General features: G+C 47.8%; 1 protein-coding gene and 1 pseudogene across 1 annotated transcript; both read right to left on the minus strand.

The window, feature by feature from the left end:
* Positions 1-1,013: 1,013 nt before the first annotated feature.
* On the minus strand, positions 1,014-6,668 carry LOC120657433 (annotated as a pseudogene).
* Positions 6,669-13,111: 6,443 nt separating this feature from the next.
* LOC120657434 (amino acid transporter AVT1A-like) lies at positions 13,112-16,944 on the minus strand. Its single transcript, XM_039935738.1, has 12 exons — positions 16,709-16,944; positions 16,279-16,502; positions 15,965-16,179; positions 15,688-15,711; positions 15,401-15,581; positions 15,086-15,305; positions 14,843-14,978; positions 14,738-14,757; positions 14,331-14,476; positions 13,968-14,011; positions 13,502-13,564; positions 13,112-13,414 (listed from the first exon to the last, which is right to left on the minus strand). Exons 1-12 carry the CDS (start codon positions 16,879-16,881, stop codon positions 13,322-13,324), a joined length of 1,539 nt encoding a protein of 512 aa, XP_039791672.1. The 5' UTR covers positions 16,882-16,944; the 3' UTR covers positions 13,112-13,321.
* Between the last annotated feature and the right edge of the window lie 569 nt (positions 16,945-17,513).

Genomic DNA, 17,513 nt, shown 5'->3' on the forward strand with positions numbered 1-17,513 from the left:
AATGAAAGGAAGAGAAAGGATTAGCCGGATTAGCCACTTTTGAGGGCAGAAAGATTGCACTACTAAAAGTCATGAGGAAAAGAGCGCTTGTCTTTTGAGATAGGCTGCCTACCGGAACGCGAAGTGGGATGCACTCTGCAAAGATGCCCGTCTTTGCATAAAGGCGGCACACACACACGAACTCTTCTTTCTGTTTGCAATTGCTCGCTCGCAGATCTTTACTCTCTCTCTCTGCTAGGGGGGAGAGAGAGGAGAGGAGAGAGGGGCCTTTTGGTCACTTTGGATTCCTTAAAAACAAATGTGAGGTGCCAATGGAAAGTTGGAGCCCCATAAAGTGGCAAACTCCGGCTTTGTGTGAAAAGTTCCGCAAAGCGAAGCCCTCCACTCTCCGCTTCTTTTGTGCGTGCGGGAAGGGAATTGTCAAGACCCCTTAACAATCCCCTGCTTTTCCAGCGCCCACACATTCGCTCATTCCTGCTGCGATGCGTACGAATATTGGCAATGTTTCAAGTTTGTGTTACAGCCTCTTTAGACTTTAGTAGTACTATACTAGTAGTACCGCTTTTCTGTATTGCACTTAAAAGCATGAGGCGCCTTTTTAATCATTCAAGTGCTTGCATGCAGCGAATGATAACAAAAGAGATTCTCCAACGCCATAGCAAGAGGATGCCAAGAAATATGTGCAAAATGTGCTACGTTAGGAGTAGGTCTTAGTCTTGCAAGGGCCCAGTATGCTGCTTCCCCTCTTTGCTACCATCCCATGTCAATCCAGCAAATATACGAGGAAAACAAAAGACCAGGCGGCCTTCTAGGAGGCTAACCCATCATAATAAGCCCAGCCCAGCCCACAGGCGACAAATCCCAAACCAGCTAGGAGGCTAACCATCATAATAAGGCCCGACCCAGCCCACAGGCGGCCAATCCCAAACCAGCTAGGCCTTACAGGCGAGAGGAACGGAATCTCGAGAGCTGACTGATCGACTGAAAATAAGCTTAAAGATGCACAATACATATAGGATCTAACAGCAACAATCGACAAGCAGCTAAAAGGCACATGATTACATTACTGCAAGTGGCGATGCAGTTTTTAATAGAATATATGTATTGTGGTCCGAATAATAATCTTCAGAAAGCTCAGGAATTCTAGCAAAAAATTTGATCGTACGCAACATCAGTGGCGGAGCTACATGTCTGCAAAAGAGGGCTATGCCCCCCCTGTACAATGAAATTACATAGGTATATGCAAAATTGAAACATTGAAGGTCCATCTTGTGTGCATCAAATTATCCAGGCTGGCAGCCACGCAAGAAGTTGCAGCACGCAGCATCGGAGTGACGACCGCATCGTCACTTACGCCTCATCGCCTCATCAGCCCCCTACCGCCCCCTCCCCCTAGTCTGCGGTCTCCATCTGCTGCTCGCCCGCCTCCGCATCGCAGCCGTGAGATGAATCGGACTTCGGTTGTCGCAATCCACCAATTCCAATCAATTTGTGGTTCGTCCAATCACTAGCGCCACCTACCAAGGGCAGGCTTCTTCCTCCTCGGTTCTTAGTCAGGGAAAAATAGCCCTCCCTACCGTTCATTTCTAGCTCCGCCACTGCGCAACATATCTAACCATTTCGAGTCCGATAAGCAGAGTTGAGCAATAATCTGCACGTGTTGGTATTGAGTCGCCGCTGCTGAAGAGTGAAGACTGTGCTAGAAGTATTAGAGCTTAGTAGTTTTCTGCAATCCTTTTTACGGAGGAGTATGTCCCAAGGACAGCACTGATGATGCCCAATATTATGATGCCAATGCTTGCGATAACCTGAAATTGAGGAATAAGGAACAACCATATAATGATATCAGCCATCAAGCTTGCACATTGCCACCGTCAAGAAAATCAGTACCATCAGAGATCTACAGTTGAGAGCTTGACGTGTAGGAAAAGGAATACTCATTTTGTAATAACTGCTATTTGGCAGTCACTTACCTGTGAACGAGTCGCTTTATTCTGTACAATCTTCAGGAAGCATATGGCTGGCATTATAACTGCCTGTAATCGTGGAAAGTACAGATTTGTTAATCTATCATCAATGCTTCCTGCTACTTACCTTGCGAAGAAGAAAAGAACAATGCATGGTGTATCAGAACTTGTTATGATTACTTTGTAAAAGTCTGTTAATCATTAGGCAATGCAGGGTATATCAGGAAAAGAACTAAACAGGACTGTTGTTCTCGTGAAACAGTTGGAAAGTATGATGTATATGTAGTTACGAAATGATTTTTAGACATGAAGAACATGTGCCCATAATGAAAAAAACCCGAATGACTTACCACAAGTATACTAAGAAGCGATCCAATCAGCGCCATCACAAGACCTGAAATATGCAACACAGTTCAGAAATGCTGGGTCCAGTCAAGACAGTAACCTGAGATGCTTCTTTTATTAACATAGTGCTTCAAGTTGCTTAAGATGAATAAAGATTAGAATATGCAGAAGAAATGAAAACCAGGATCATACTGTACTTGTTAGAAGTATGTATACATTAACACGATTGAAAACTTTCAGGATGAGAGAGATGAAGTATTCACAACTTGGAAACCGGCTGCATGCTTACCAAAAAACGGCAGAAGAAAGGCAATGCATACAGTTGATGCAACAAGGGCAGTCCTCAGTATAATAGCACAAGATGTTTCATTCATAAAACCTTCAGGGCGCAACTCTTCTAAACCTCGAGCTATTGGGTTTAACAATAAGGCATATCTGGTTGTTATTAAGGATGAAGCAATTCCACAAAGAGTTACAACAATCAAAAATCAAAATGTTACCCTAGAAAACTGAAATTTAGATGTTTTTATGATAAGGATACTTGGTGAAAGGGTTGATCACCTGAAAACATACAAAAAAATTACTGAGTAATATTAATAAAAAATTATTGGATTTGAGAAAGTAAAGTTAGGTCAGGAGGAGTTGTTACCGTGGTCCATAGTGCAACTTTTGAGGCAACCGAATGCTTTGGAAGATTTAAAGTGATTTGTGACAAAGTATTCTCCCCAAACATGAGAAAGCCAATGACAGCGAAAGAGCCATATACTGCTGTGCAGATTGCAAAACTGCAGAACACCATTACAACCTTTAACACAATCATTATTGGATAATAAGCTAAACCAAATCAGAAATCAGTTTGAACATACCATATAAACAGTGCCTTAGGGAACTTAGAGCGATCGGACATCGATTGGTAGATATTTGGAAATACTGAATGCCCAGAGTAGCAAAATCCATAAACACCAATGGCAAAGGGCATACCGGGCCAGTTTACTACCTTTCCAGTAGAATGGAATCCTATACCATCAGTAGCACCAACTAAACCAACAGACACGAATACCAGAAGAGTTGCAATCACACCACCCGCTGCACATATAATAATTAGTTAAAACCGTGCAAAGTCACCTGTAACTCTTTCTCAATATTCACTAATAATACTGTGCAAAAATAAATAAAACAAAATATGATCAGTGAGACCTGAAAGGTACGAGAGCACTCTGAGATCTTTCAGCCATACTGTTGGCAAGACCAAAATAGCAGTTAACACTCCGAAAAATGCTTCCTGTCAGCATGTATCCCAAGCCAATCAAAACTAGCTTTAGGAAAAATTGATGTGAGGTTATCACCCTCCAGAATAATGAATTCCACACAATATGACTGCAGCCAATGCATGACATGACAAAGGGAAAATTTAGACCTGTGATTTGTTTGACGAACAAAAAACTAGACAAAAACTATGGAAAATGATATACTTACATATAGCTCGGTATACAAAATAATCTGCACGAAAATAATCATCAGTTAGTTTTTCTTCCCTAGAATTAAAAAATTAATAAACATCTCCTTCATGAAAAATAAAACAAAAGGGGGACGTGAATTTTCCGAGCCCTGAGATACCAATGGTTGAGTGTAAAATTCATTCATGTGATATGCACTATGAAAAGGCGGCAACGTTTCAAAAAATAAAATCTCAAGAGTTTGAGTAGGTAGATGCTTTTGTCGAACTACAAACATTCATACACAATCAGTATAACAGTAAGCCCATGTAAGAAAGTGTGCCGATGGAAATAAAAAAATCATTGGTTGTTTGTAGGTACTGTGACTATGTAACTTCGGTTGGTGCACAGGCATTTCTACATACTCTTGAAAGACAGTGCTACTCCTTTTCATCTAAAGATACTAGAACTTACAGAAATGAACAAGCGGCCAATTCTTCCAAATGCAGCCTCCCCAATGTCTGGATAACTTGAAATACCATCTTTGCTCTCAAAACAATGTTTCAGAAGAATTCCAGTATAACAGCAAACAGTCGCAAAACATACTAGAACTGCGAGGCCTGTCCATCCAGTTTCATGAATTGTAAATGGAGTGGAAAGAAGGCCAACACCAGCAAGTACATTAATCCCTGCCAAATAAGAAAGATAAATATCAAACATGTTCAATAGTAAGTAATTTGAGCACCCCTGTACTCATCAAATGATAGTAGTACCATTGAACACTGTTTGTGTCACATTGCACCCTTGACTAATGTATGTTGGCACCGGGCTAGCGACACACGCGCCCACCGGTCCGCGACTCATGCGTGCCCGCACATGCCCCAGGCTGTTGGGTCGCCACACACGCACCCGAACGCACAGCAGCGGGTCTTATGTCTGTTGGGCCGACACTCCCCCCAAAAAGCTAGCCTAATAGGGGGTTGCACCCTCACCATATAAACCGTGCTTGCCCACCCACAACTCTCAATGTGGGACTATTCCCAACAATCTCCCCCTCACACATTGAGAGACACCGGGCCAACTTGAGCTCTGATACCAATTGTTGGCACCGGGCTAGCGACACACGCGCCCACCGGTCCGCGACTCACGCGTGCCCGCACATGCCACAGTCTGTTGGGTCGCCACACACGCACCCGAACGCACAGCAGCGGGTCTTATGTCTGTTGGGCCGACACTCCCCCCAAAAAGCTAGCCTAATAGGGGGTTGCACCCTCACCATATAAACCGTGCCTGCTCAACCACAACTCTCAATGTGGGACTATTCCCAACAATGTAGACTTCTCCAGTGTGTTGCAGATGAAATGAGACCCTCTCATCTCTTATTGAACCAAGTGTTTTTGTCGGCAAGTTCTTGACAGAATCTTGCTTTCCATCAGTCTTGTCGGATACTAAAGGCAGTTTCAGATCAGAGCCCAGACCACTACGACCAAGATCAAGGAGAGAGTATTTGCTTGTAGATGGCCCCAAGTAACCGAAGCTCGGGGATGCAGCAATTGTGTAGGTGTCAGTTGTTTCCCTGAAAACGAAGAGTTACATTATCACGTTATTTGTACAAAATGATCTACGAATAATCTTCTAGTATAGCTGCTTGTGTTCTTCAAATATGATCAGTTGATCACTACTAGATAACAGCAGATGCAGAAACTGTGCAATGTCTTAAGTTAACATTAATAAGTGAGAACTCAACCTGGATTAACAAAGCAAAAATGAGATATACTAGGATCGATTATTCTTTTTTTAAAAATACTCATAGTAGTAGTATGCACAAAGTTCTCAGGTGGATGGATGAGAAAAGTGGTACCCTACTTGCGAGGGGTTTTTACAAGACAGGGACCTGTGACTACGAGTAGGACCAGTAAATTTGGTAAAGAAATCTAAGCTCCATATGCATCCTCTGTACTGATGATAGGAGAAACCAACTCAAACATGTCTTCAGCGTCCCCAGTTCCACACCGTATCAAATGGCAGTACATGAACGCGCCACGTATCAGTTTTGAGAACAACCACACCTTCGGAACGGTTCCAATTATTTTCAGAGCAACACCCCAGGTGTGGATTCTAGGCCATTCAGCAGCAGAAATATCAAATATCCCAGCCAGACACGTCAATGTTCCGACACAATCGTCCCACATCCCCGCCGTCCCAATCACGGAATTGACAATCCGACCAAGCCCACTAATCAACATAGAATTTTACTAAAAACAGGGGGATGAACGAAGCAGCCCCCACTACCATCAGTCCATCTCCATCACCAGTAAGCACAGTAGTACAGTAGTACTACTCTTAACTAGTACTCTACTACTACTAATAACCAGTACTACTCTTAACTAGTACTCTTAACCAGTAAGCACAGTAGTAAACAGCATGATTATAATACTCTACTAATATTTTCAGAAAAAAAATAAATGCGTCCGTAAGCGGGCGATCAAGCAGGGGATTGATTGACAACTGCACACGCACCTGTAGCTCTGCGGCCACTGGCGGGACTGGAAGGAGCGCGGCGAACCGACCCCGTCGCCGTCCCGCTCCTCCTCGTCGTCGTCCTCCCCGCCGTCGCCGCCCTCCTCGTAGTCGTCGCCGTCCTCGAAGCTGCGGCGCGGGCTCTCCTCGATGCCGCCGTCCTCCAGCACCAGCTCATCCTCCTCCTTCTCCTGCTCCTTCCGGGGCTTCTCCTTCTCCGGCGCCATCTTCCACCGCCGCTGGGCTCTCTCACGACTGAGTTGCTCGCACTCCTAGTCTCGCACGGCTGCTCACTACTGGAAAAGCGTGGCCGGGACGCCGGGTTCGGATTGCGTAGCGGAGGCGGAGAGAGGCGAGAGGACGGTTCCAGACGAGCGGAGCAGGGGGGGGGGCGGGAGGATTTTAATGGCCGCGACAGGATTGGAAGGCAACTGGCAAGGGATGGGTGAATCGCGCGTCGCGACAAGGCGGCGGCCAGAGGGGCTCTCGGAGCTCGGGACGAGAGGCGGCGGTGGCTTGTTGCGGACGGGGACCCCGGCCGCCCCGAGCCCGGTCTCACTGGCGCGTGGGGCTGCGGGTGCACGTGGCGCCGCCAGGCGACAGGGGGATGAGTGTTGGTGGGGTCGCGGCGGTTCCGGCCATTTTGCTCTGCGTGATTGGTTCGGCGGCTCGGCCTCGGCGTACGGCGGTAACTAGGTAAACCGCTTGAGTTAAATTACAGCGTCCATTTGGAAATATGGAGCAAAATAATTGATGTATGCATAATCGGAAGAAAAGTATGTTGGAGGGTCTGGCAATGGACCGATTGTTGCATATGAGCCGAAGGTTCCGTTCATTTGGGCTAGGGCATTGTTGTGGGTTGTCTGCAGGATGCTCCTCCGCCGGCCGGACCCGCCGTTGACCCATGCTAATGCTATCCGCGGCTTCCTCTTCGTGCTCCTCGTCGAGCTCATCTATCTCCTCGTCGGTTTGGGACTCGAGCGACTCCGACGGCGTGGGACTGGTGCTGCCCTTAGTCCCCAAATTCCCGAAACGATGGGAACATATTTCTTGAGGGGTCATGGGAACATGATTTGCTTCAGAATCCTGGAACGTGTTCCATTTTATTTCGGAATTATTGTGGGAACGTGTAGCAATTTTTTTGGGAACAATCATCATTCTATTTACAAATATAATAAATAATTATTTTTTGAGGGAATACATAATTATTTAGATGGAAAAAGTCCTTTTTGCCTCCCTGAACTATGGGTCGAATTTGAGTTTCCTCCCTAGACTCGAAAACCAGAAATGTTTGGGCCCCGAACTTACGAAACCAGGCATGCGACCTCCCGGAGACCGTTTTTAGGCGGTTTTGTCCGACGTGGCGCCCTGTCACCAGTCCGCCGTGGAGAGTGGACCGAAGACGTGGCACTGGGCCCACCTATCAGTGAGACGACCTGGGAGTCCAATAAAAAATGGCGATGCCGCCCTCTCCTGCCTCTCGCTCGCCATTCCCCATCCAGCCGTAACCCTAGCGGGCTTCGCAGGCAGGACACATAGGGTGACCTCCGGCGAGCGGGACACATAGGGCGACGACTGCACACTGCTGGAGTTCCCAGGCGGACCGAAGGAGTCGACCGGGGGGAGCTTCGTCGCGACGGTGAGGTAGGATTCGATTATTGAAGTTGTGCTGGATTTCTTGAATCTGGTGGTGCAATGTATAGATTAAGGGACTGTTAGGTAGATGCGGTTGGTTTTTTAGTCATTGTTGTTGTTGGACAGTGGGGAATGGAATTCTTTTATCGTTGTTGGTGGATTTGTATATTGGTCGCGGTCTTTGTTTAATCGATGTTTGTCAGATTTGGTCTGAGTAGTAGCATTGGATGTGCATTTGCGCAGGTAGGCCAGAACATCAGATATTGCAATGGATCCGCTAGACACACTTGCAGTGAGGTTCCATTTGGGGGGGGGGGAATTCCTGAATGATGGCAAAAAAACGCACTACTGTGGAGGCAACGAGGCAATGTCTGACATAGATAGAGATAAGATTTCTCTACCGGAGCTAGTGGGTCACCTGTGCGACCATTGTGTGGTGAAAGAAGGAATGTTAATGCATTGGTTGTTTCCTGGAAAAGAGTTAGATAATGGCCTGCGTGTTTTGGTTGATGACAAGGCATGCCAATACATGTCTGACTGCATCACAGATGGTGGAGTTGCAGAGATTTATGTTGAGGATGAACCAACAGAGATGGAAGAAGATGAAGATGGTGGAGAGGCAAATGCAAGTGATTTTGAGGATGAGCTAGTGGATATGGTTGATGGGGGAACAGAGACCGATGATGGTGAACCAGCATGTGATGAAATTGAAGAGGTGCAGACAGATCAGTTGGTTTGCATGAAAGCAAGATCTGAGTCTAGGGAAGAAATTGAGAGGCAGATCAAACAGCTTACAATTTTTTACAGGAGTCCAACCAAGAAGGGAAAGGAAGTCTGTGAAAGCAGTGGGAAGTCAAGTAAAGATGGCACTGGGCACAGGAATGGGTCAGAATCTTCAGAGGACAGTGACTATGTACCTGATGATGCTTGTTCTTCTGAAGAAGATGAAGAAGCAGATGAAATATTGAAAAGGTTCAAAACCTTTAAGAAGGGATTGAGAAGTGGTGGATTGGCTTCACTAGATGATGTGGAAGTCAGTGGTCGTACTCCAAAACAATCAGAAATTGAAGTTCCCATTGAAAGCTATGATACTCCATATGCTGACTCAAATGATGAGGACTCAGTGGAAGAGGTTGACAGTGATGGGCAGTTAAGGAAAAAGAAAGATCACTACAAGAGATTCAAAGGCAGTGATGAAGTACCCAAGTTTGAATTGGGAATGAAATTCAGTGAGAAGAAAGAATTCAAGGATGCTATAGTAAGGTATTGTTTGCATGAAAGGAAGGTAGTCAGGTTTGTCAAGGATGACCCCAAAAGGGTGAGGGCAAGATGTGATTGGGCCCACTGTCCTTGGGTTTGTTTATGCTCAAGGAACTCTAGGTCAGAGAGCTGGCAGATAGCAACATTTAACAATGAACACACTTGTCACTAAAAAGGTAAATTCATTTTGTCACAAACTTTATAACATTGAGTTGCTGGATATAATTATATGACATTTTTCTTGCCAATGCTTGCAGTCAACTGCTTCAACTGGGACAGCTACTGTCAACCTAAATGCTTCTGCAGCAACTTCCAATGTTACAATCAACATCAAAACTGGATCAGCATCAGCCCAGTGCTCTGCACAAGAACCCTTAAAGAAGCAACAGCAGCAGAAACCATCGACTTCAAATGCACCAATCCTCTTTCTCCCTCCCTGGGATTCTGCTAAGCTTTGATAAAAGATGAGCTTGTCATCTATGCTACACCTGGTTGTCATGTATGCCAAACTTATGGCTTTGGTTGTGATGTCATGTATGACAAACTTATGGCTTTGGTTGTCATGTGATGTATCTGAGACAAATCTGTGTTCTATGCAAACAATTTGCCTGCTATTTTCTATGTTTCACATTGTTGTCAACATAACTACCACTCTACTGTACTTGGACATAAATCAATATCACATATTGCTTCACAGAATAGCACAAACCACAAATTGCAAACCACAGAATACCACAATATCACAGGTTCACAAACCTGTTAGATAGATATCCAACACATACCAGCATTGTTCACAAACCACACAGATCACCTACTACACCTTCAGCTCGATCATTGACCACACAGTTCACATACCAAAACCTACCACATTTAGCTACAATTGTCAGTCATCCCTAACTATGTTACCAGGACCATTTCCTAACCTAAGCACTTGAACACTGCTCCAGCAGCAACGGAAGCAAGGATATCAAAGATCCAGAACCTTCAGCTCCATCCTTTCACGCTTCAGAGTCCAAACTGCGTCACGCAAGTCGACGAGCAAAGAAGCGACGAACAGATCCACAGGGCCTTCATACCATCCCATGAAATTGCAACCTCCAGACTGCAATGTGTACCCAATCCATTGATTCAACCCAACATTGCACTTCAAATACAAACAAAACAAAATCAACTAAGCACTATGGACTTACCCGAGCATGGTAGCACTTGATATACCTCCGTCCCGGATTGTCATCGCTCCAGGAGATCCACAGCGCTGCCTTCTTCGCGCAGTGGCAGAACACGGCTGGCTCATAGTCGAACGGGCCCCTGCGGTAGGGGATTGGTGAGGTGCGGCGCCAGCCGCCGTCGGCGCTCGCCGGACCACGAGCATCGCTGGAGCTCTGCGAACTTTCCATCCCGACTGCTCGACGCGCAGGCGGCTGCTAGGTTTTGCGCCGCACGGGAATGGAAGCCCGCTAGGGTTACGACTAGATGGGGAATGGCGAGCGAGAGGCAGGGGAGGGCGGCAGCGCCATTTTTTATTTAACTCCCAGGTCGTCTCACTGACAGGTGGGCCCAGTGCCACGTCTTCGGTCCACTCTCCACGGCGGACTGGTGACAGGGCGCCACGTCGGACAAAACCGCCTAAAAACGGTCTCGGGGAGGTCGCATGCCTGGTTTCGTAAGTTCGGGGCCCAAATATTTCTGGTTTTCGAGTCTAGGGAGGAAACTCAAATTCGACCCATAGTTCAGGGAGGCAAAAATGACTTTTTCCTATTTAGATATAGCATCTCACTATGTTCTCATGGCCCAGCAACTCTCCACCGGCCAAGCCCAACAACAGGTCATCTTATCCTTTCCCAATGATTCTTCATCTCACACCTCCACTCCTCCGGGCAGCCTTGTCTTCTTCCTTGAGCGGACACAGAGAGGGATGGGGGACGGGCGGGCGGCAGCCCTCCGCCGATAGACCTCGAGGAGGAGAAGCTTCATGTCTGGGCCGCGCGGCAGGCTGTCGGGGCGACCACCACCACCCCGGTGGCACGCAGCGGAGGCAGACGTGCTCCCGTAAGGCCGGTTGCTGAGCGCTCCACCGGTGTGCGGCGACGGCGCGGAGACGGACGGACGGCGGGGCGATGGTTCATGTTCCGCCTGTCTGCGGGACGGCGACCCAAGCGCTGCTCCCCCCCCGAACCTGGTGACGTCCCGCATCGTTCTCGGGGAGGCGCACGCTTACCGAGTCGAGGAAGAGTGCGAGGAGGGCGTGGCGGCCGGCGAGGTGCGCGTTGGGGCCTGGGGCTAGCATGGAGGCACCGTGGGAGAGAGGTTGGCGGTCGGCGAAGCGCACGTTGGGGCAGCGAGGCTGGCAAGGAGGCGCGACGTGCGGGAGCGCAACTGAACAGAGAGAGAAGAGAGCATAGCGGAGTGAGAGAGGGATAACTTGTGGACAGGAAGGGGCCGCGCGCATGAACCGGCGTGGACCAATTTCAGAGACTGCGTCGGGCTGCTCACCAAGACACGTGTCGGCTAGACGTTCACCGGTTGCTCTCAGGCCTGCACTCCCACAGTGTATAGGGGTTAGAGTAAGAGTACTCGGCAAGTTCGGGACGAGGTGTGAGCTGGCGCCTGGCGGAGCACACGTCCCAGTGACCTGTAGGAAGCGGGCACTCATGGGCCGAAACTCATCATGGCACGCGCACGGGCCGATGTTCTACTGGGTCTTGAATTCTTTATCTCGACCGATGATGATGGTTCGGCCCGTTGCAATGCCCGAGTCTTTTTTTCATTCCTTCTGATTTCTATTGTACAAAAGTTCACTGTGTTCCTTCAAAAAAAAAAGTTCACTGTTCTTTCCTTCAAAAAAAAAGGTTCACTGTTCTCATCTCTTCCCTGAGACTGAGAGTTCAGTTCACCTTGTTCAACCGGGTGTGGGAAATCTGCATCAGCCGGTACACGATCTCTTCAAAATATCCCCTGAGCAGACAAAGATATCCGGATCCAAAGCCTAACTGACAGTGGACCTGTATAAAAACGCAATCGTGCAGCGGATTTGACGAACGCCTCCAGCAAAACGAATATGGCAGGCGATGGATGCCAGCATCGAGCGGCGAAGTAAATGATATCCGCGAGGACGGGGCACGGGCATGTGGCCGCGCCATGCCATGGATCCGCCTCCGCGGCCGCAAGCGCAGGGCCGAGACAAGGGAGCTCCGGCAGCTGGCCTTGTTCCAGTCTCCTCCATGCCAGGCCGCCCGAGTTTTCTAGCTTATCTCTGACGACCATGAGGCTGCCAGAGTTTCTGGGCAGGGCGAGGAAAACTCCAAATGGCCCAATCGGGAAGGCGGCGTGCTGTGCGGCCGGCAGACTCTGCTGTATAACGGGCAACTTGGGTCCGGGACACGACCGTGTGCTGCAGAAAGCTCCGTGGAGGCGAGTTGCGCCTCTGGTCCGTGCTTTTCCCGGAGAAAGAACGACGACGAGGTCGGATTCAGATCACCGCCATGGACGCGATCCGCCATGTTACACGCCGTCAGATTCGTCACCATCCTCCGCGCGCTGGATGTGATTCAGCGATGCGTGCGTGCTCAGTGAACCCAGCGATGCGTGCGTGCTCAGTGAACCCAGCGACACGCACGATGCTGAACATCTAGTGGCCGCGCATTTGTGGTATCGACGGGAAAAGAGAATCAGTGGTCGCAACTCGCAAGCGTGTGACGCAGGCGTCGGGCGTCGTGGACGTGTGTTGGAATCTTGCGATCGAAGCTAGGGGATGCAGACAGCTGACCGGGAGGGAGTAGTCATTATCATCCACATCGCCACCGAGGCAGCAGAAGGAGCTAGCACTAGCAGCCCGGTGACTTGCAGTTCACTCGGCAGAGAATTGTCGTCCGACTTGCGTTATGATGAAGTTCACACGACACGAGAAGGCTCGGGGCCGGCCCACGGCCTTCCTTCCGATTCAGGGGATGGGAACATGGGACGCCAGGTTGAGCATAGAAAGTTAGAAACACGAAGGCTTCATAAGACACTGGACACAGACAGACAGACTCAGGATCCCTCTTATTACAGGCCTACAGGGCACGATGGCGCCCTGCACAGGCAGTAAGATCAGGGGCTGCAGGGCACGGTGGCGCCCTGTGCCTCCATCTTGGATTGGATGCTACTACTTCTCACTTCTCAGTAGTTCTCGGCAATCTTGGCGATCGAGTTATACGTCCCCAGAACGGCGCAGACGGCGCCCAGCACCACGGTGGCCACGCTCGCGATGACCTTCAGCAGTTGCAACGGAATGGTAAGTTACTGTGTCAGTCATTGAAGTAAGTGGTTGTCTGCGTGTCTTGAGAACGGAGTGTCTACCTGCGAGCGTGTCGCTTTATTCCGAGCGATCTTCAGGAAGCACAGGGCGGGCATGATGAGCGCCTGAAGATGAAGAACAGGCAATCGGTGTTAGAAGCAAGAGAACACGTCTGTTAATATGCTCATCATCTGTACAATATGCTGGTGGAATGCCACACTGTGATGAGACCAGTGGTGTTTTGGAACATGATGCTGAAATGTGCTTCTTACTTAGTTACCACCTTGCTATTCAGATATACACAGAGAACAGCATTCATTAAGAAAACAAACAAACGCAGATACATCTACAATGAGGTTGCAGGATCTAGGTTTCTTTCACTGCAACACCTTTTTGTCTTGACGGTTTTGTTTTGGCGCCTTTGTTTTTACTATACTGGTGTGATCATTAAAGTTCTACTTAGCACCCAAATTATGCTTCTGCCATGATACAACTATACAAGTAGTTAAGTCAAGAGAAACAACATACCACAAGTATACTAAGAAGAGATCCAACGAGAGCCATCACAAGACCTGGAATGTGCAACACAACTAAGGATCACATTTTATATATAAATAAACCAGAAAATATAGTCTCCCCAAAATAACAGTTAAATAGAATTTTTGTACACATGCTCCCTTAACATCCATAGAATCATTTCTCAATTCTATAACCTGCTTAAGATGAGTGCCACTAAAGACTGAATTGTGTTTCTGAAAACTAAAAGCAAGAATGTTTTCTGAAAGCTTCCAAAACGTCAACAACGGCTATGTTTCAATACATTAACAAAGTTGATGATATACCCAAACTGTTCATGAATCCACGCTTAATGAAAATGGGGTGCTCACGTACCAAAGAATGGCAGGAGAAAAGCAATGCATACAGTTGATGCAACAAGGGCAGTCCTCAGAGTAATAGAGAAGACTCTATCTGTCAGAAACCCTGCTGGACGCAGCTCTTCTATGCTCCGAGCCAATGGGTTTATCACCAAAGAATATCTGCGCCCAATTAAGGATGAAACAACACTAAACAGGAGTAGGGCACCTTGACAAACACAATGTAATCCTAGAAGCTTAGAGTTAAGGCTCTCGCGGGCTAAGCGGCTAGCAGAGCGTGCTCTCAGGCAGCCAGCCCGGGTTCGAGTCTCGCTGCCTCCTTAGTGCAACGCGGGGGTGGCTGTCTGCCTCTTCCCGTCTCGTTTTTTTTTTCTCTAGAAGCTTAGAGTTTCTGAAGTTTGAGGACTAAACATACAAAGATACTTTGTGAATGGAATAATCACCTGGAAACAAAGAAAAGGTGTAATAAGGGTTACAAACGAAGGAACACAAGAACTGAATAAGGCAAAAAAAATAAGCAACATGTACCGTGGTCCATAGTGCAACTTTTGAAGCAAATGAATCTTTTGGAAGATTCAAAGTTATTTGCGATAGAGTCTTGTCTCCAAACATGAGATAGCTCATAACAGCAATAACACCATATATGGCTGTGCAAATTGCGAAGCTGAACAATACCAAATATTATTCAGAACGTTCAGAATTGCGTTAATCAAAGATCAAATAAAGTCACCATATCAGAATGAGCTTCATACTTGATACAAAGATACCTACCATATGTACAGTGCCTTGTTGAACTTTGTGCGATCAGACATTGATTGGTATATATTCGGAAATACAGAGTGCCCAGCATAGCAAAAGCCATAAATCCCAATAGCAAAGGGTATACCATCCCACTTCACTGCTTTCCCTGTCATATGGAATCCTACACTTCCAGTAGCACCGACAAAACCGACAGATAGGAAAACTACAAGAGTTGCAAAGACACCACCCGCTGGACAAACAATTAGTGTATTCTAATCAATATGCTATCTTAATACTGTCGATGATAAAGTGAGTAAAAATGAAGTAGCATGAGAGCAGTGAAACCTGAAATGTAAGATATCACTCGAAGATCACGCAACCATACACTGGGCAAGACAACAAGAGCAAATAACACTCCAAAGAAGTGCCGCCCATCAGCATGAATGCCATGCCAATCGAAAGTGGTGCTTGTGAATATTGATGCTAGATTATCACCTTCCAAATTAATGAACTCCACACAAAAGGACTGCAAATATATAGGTGATTCTAGTGAGAAAACAATGAAGTGGCACTGTGTTTTGCTCAGGATGATAAATTTTGCACAACACAAACAAGGAAAATGAGTTACTTACATATAGCTCCGTATACAAAACAATCTGCAGAGATGAAAACATAAGCATCAAATGGTTAGGAACTCAGTAGCAATAAGAGATTGGAACGATTCTATTTCATCTACACAATGTGAGACAGTGGTTATTGCTTGTGAATATTGTTGTTTTCACTTTATATCCATTGATCAGTAAGTTTGATTGGTGCCTCAGGGATAAACTTGCCCGGAGATTCTTTAGCATATCAGATAAATTATCTTCGTTTCATTTTTATAATTATAATAAACAAAAGGGGACTTACAGAGATGAGAAGGCGACCGATCCTCCCAAAGGCAGCCTCTCCAATGTCTGGAAAGGTTTTAACACCGTCTTTGCTCTCAAAACAATACTTGAGAAGAACCCCAGTATAGCAGCAAACAATAGCGAAAAAAGCAAGGACCGCTAGGCTGGCCCATCCTGCCTCACGAATCGTGTATGGAGCGGAGAAAATGCCAATACCAGCAAGCACGTTGACCCCTGCCAACAACAAAGAAAAATATGAGATGTCCAAATCCTAGGAAAAGAAGCGCCATTTTCAGTTACAGTAGTATACACTCTGCAAGCATAGCACTGTACCATTGAACACTGTTTGTGTTAGGCTGCATCCCTGAGTGATTGGGGCTGTTGTAGCCTGGTGCAGATTATCTGGGAGCTTCCCATCACACAGCACTGAACCCAAGGGTTCTGCTAGCAAGTTCTTGACTGAATCTTGCTTCCCCTCTGGCTTGTCCGAGAGAAGAGGCAGCGTCAGGTCAGAGCCCGGAGGAGGCGCAGCAATGGTGAAGGTGTCAGTCGCTTCCCTGAAAAAAAAAATAAAGCGGCGTCCCACCGTTGAAGGAGATCAATCATTAAACTGTTTTCAAAACATCACCCGTGCATTCGGAGCCAGGAACAAAATCATTTGATCGTTTTCGAAGCACGAGCACTTCCCGTCGGCTATCCTTGACATTCTATCCCCAGGACGCAGATGAAACGAGATCGAGGAGAGAGTGAGGCGCGCACGCACCGGAAGCTCCGCGGCCACCGCTGGGAGTCCAGCGAGCCCGCCTCCGCCTCCGCCTCCGCCTCCGCCTCGTCGTCCTCGGTGCCGGCGAGCAGGCAGTCCTCGATGTCTCCGTCCTCCATGGCCGAACGCTCCTCCTTCCAGTTCCAGTCCGCCGCCGCCGCCGCCGCCGCCATCTCGGCCGCGCCTCACGCGTGGAAGTGGCAGGGTTTGGGGGAATGCAATCCGCTCGCGGAGACGAGTGGGAATGTTCCAATGACCGGGTTTGGAAGGCGCGGTGGGTGCGGCGGCGGGGGGGAGGGGATTGAGCGCTGAAATAAAAGGAGGCGGCGCGGCGCCCCCGCGCGCGGCGACGACGCGAGCGAGCTGCTCGGAGCGGCTTTTACCGGACACGGGTGGGAGAGGCTGACGTGCGGGCCCGAGAAGCCGGGGGGTGGGGTGCGCTACCGTGTACAAGCGGTGCATGGCTTCGCCGAGGCGGGTTGTGGTGTGACCTGGCGGTGTACTTGCATTTGTGTGTGTTTTGGACTTGGACGCATGCAGAATCAGAATGCAGTGTGTTTAGGCGGCATGCATGCATGCAGAATGACTGAACTGATAAGCTGCCAAAGAGAGTTCCATCATGCATGACGCATCCCGCATTCGGAAAAAAACATCCATAAGTAGCTAGGGTCATTCCAAGCAGGCTACAAATAATAGATTATTATTCCCTGAAAATAAGTGCGTGCAGCAATTGTGGTAGGTGCAATCAAGGAGAGCCTATATATATATGCGTGCACTGACACGATGCATGATGCATGATGATATC

This window comes from Panicum virgatum, chromosome 1N (genome assembly GCF_016808335.1).
Source record: "Panicum virgatum strain AP13 chromosome 1N, P.virgatum_v5, whole genome shotgun sequence".
Classification (NCBI taxonomy): domain Eukaryota; kingdom Viridiplantae; phylum Streptophyta; class Magnoliopsida; order Poales; family Poaceae; genus Panicum; species Panicum virgatum.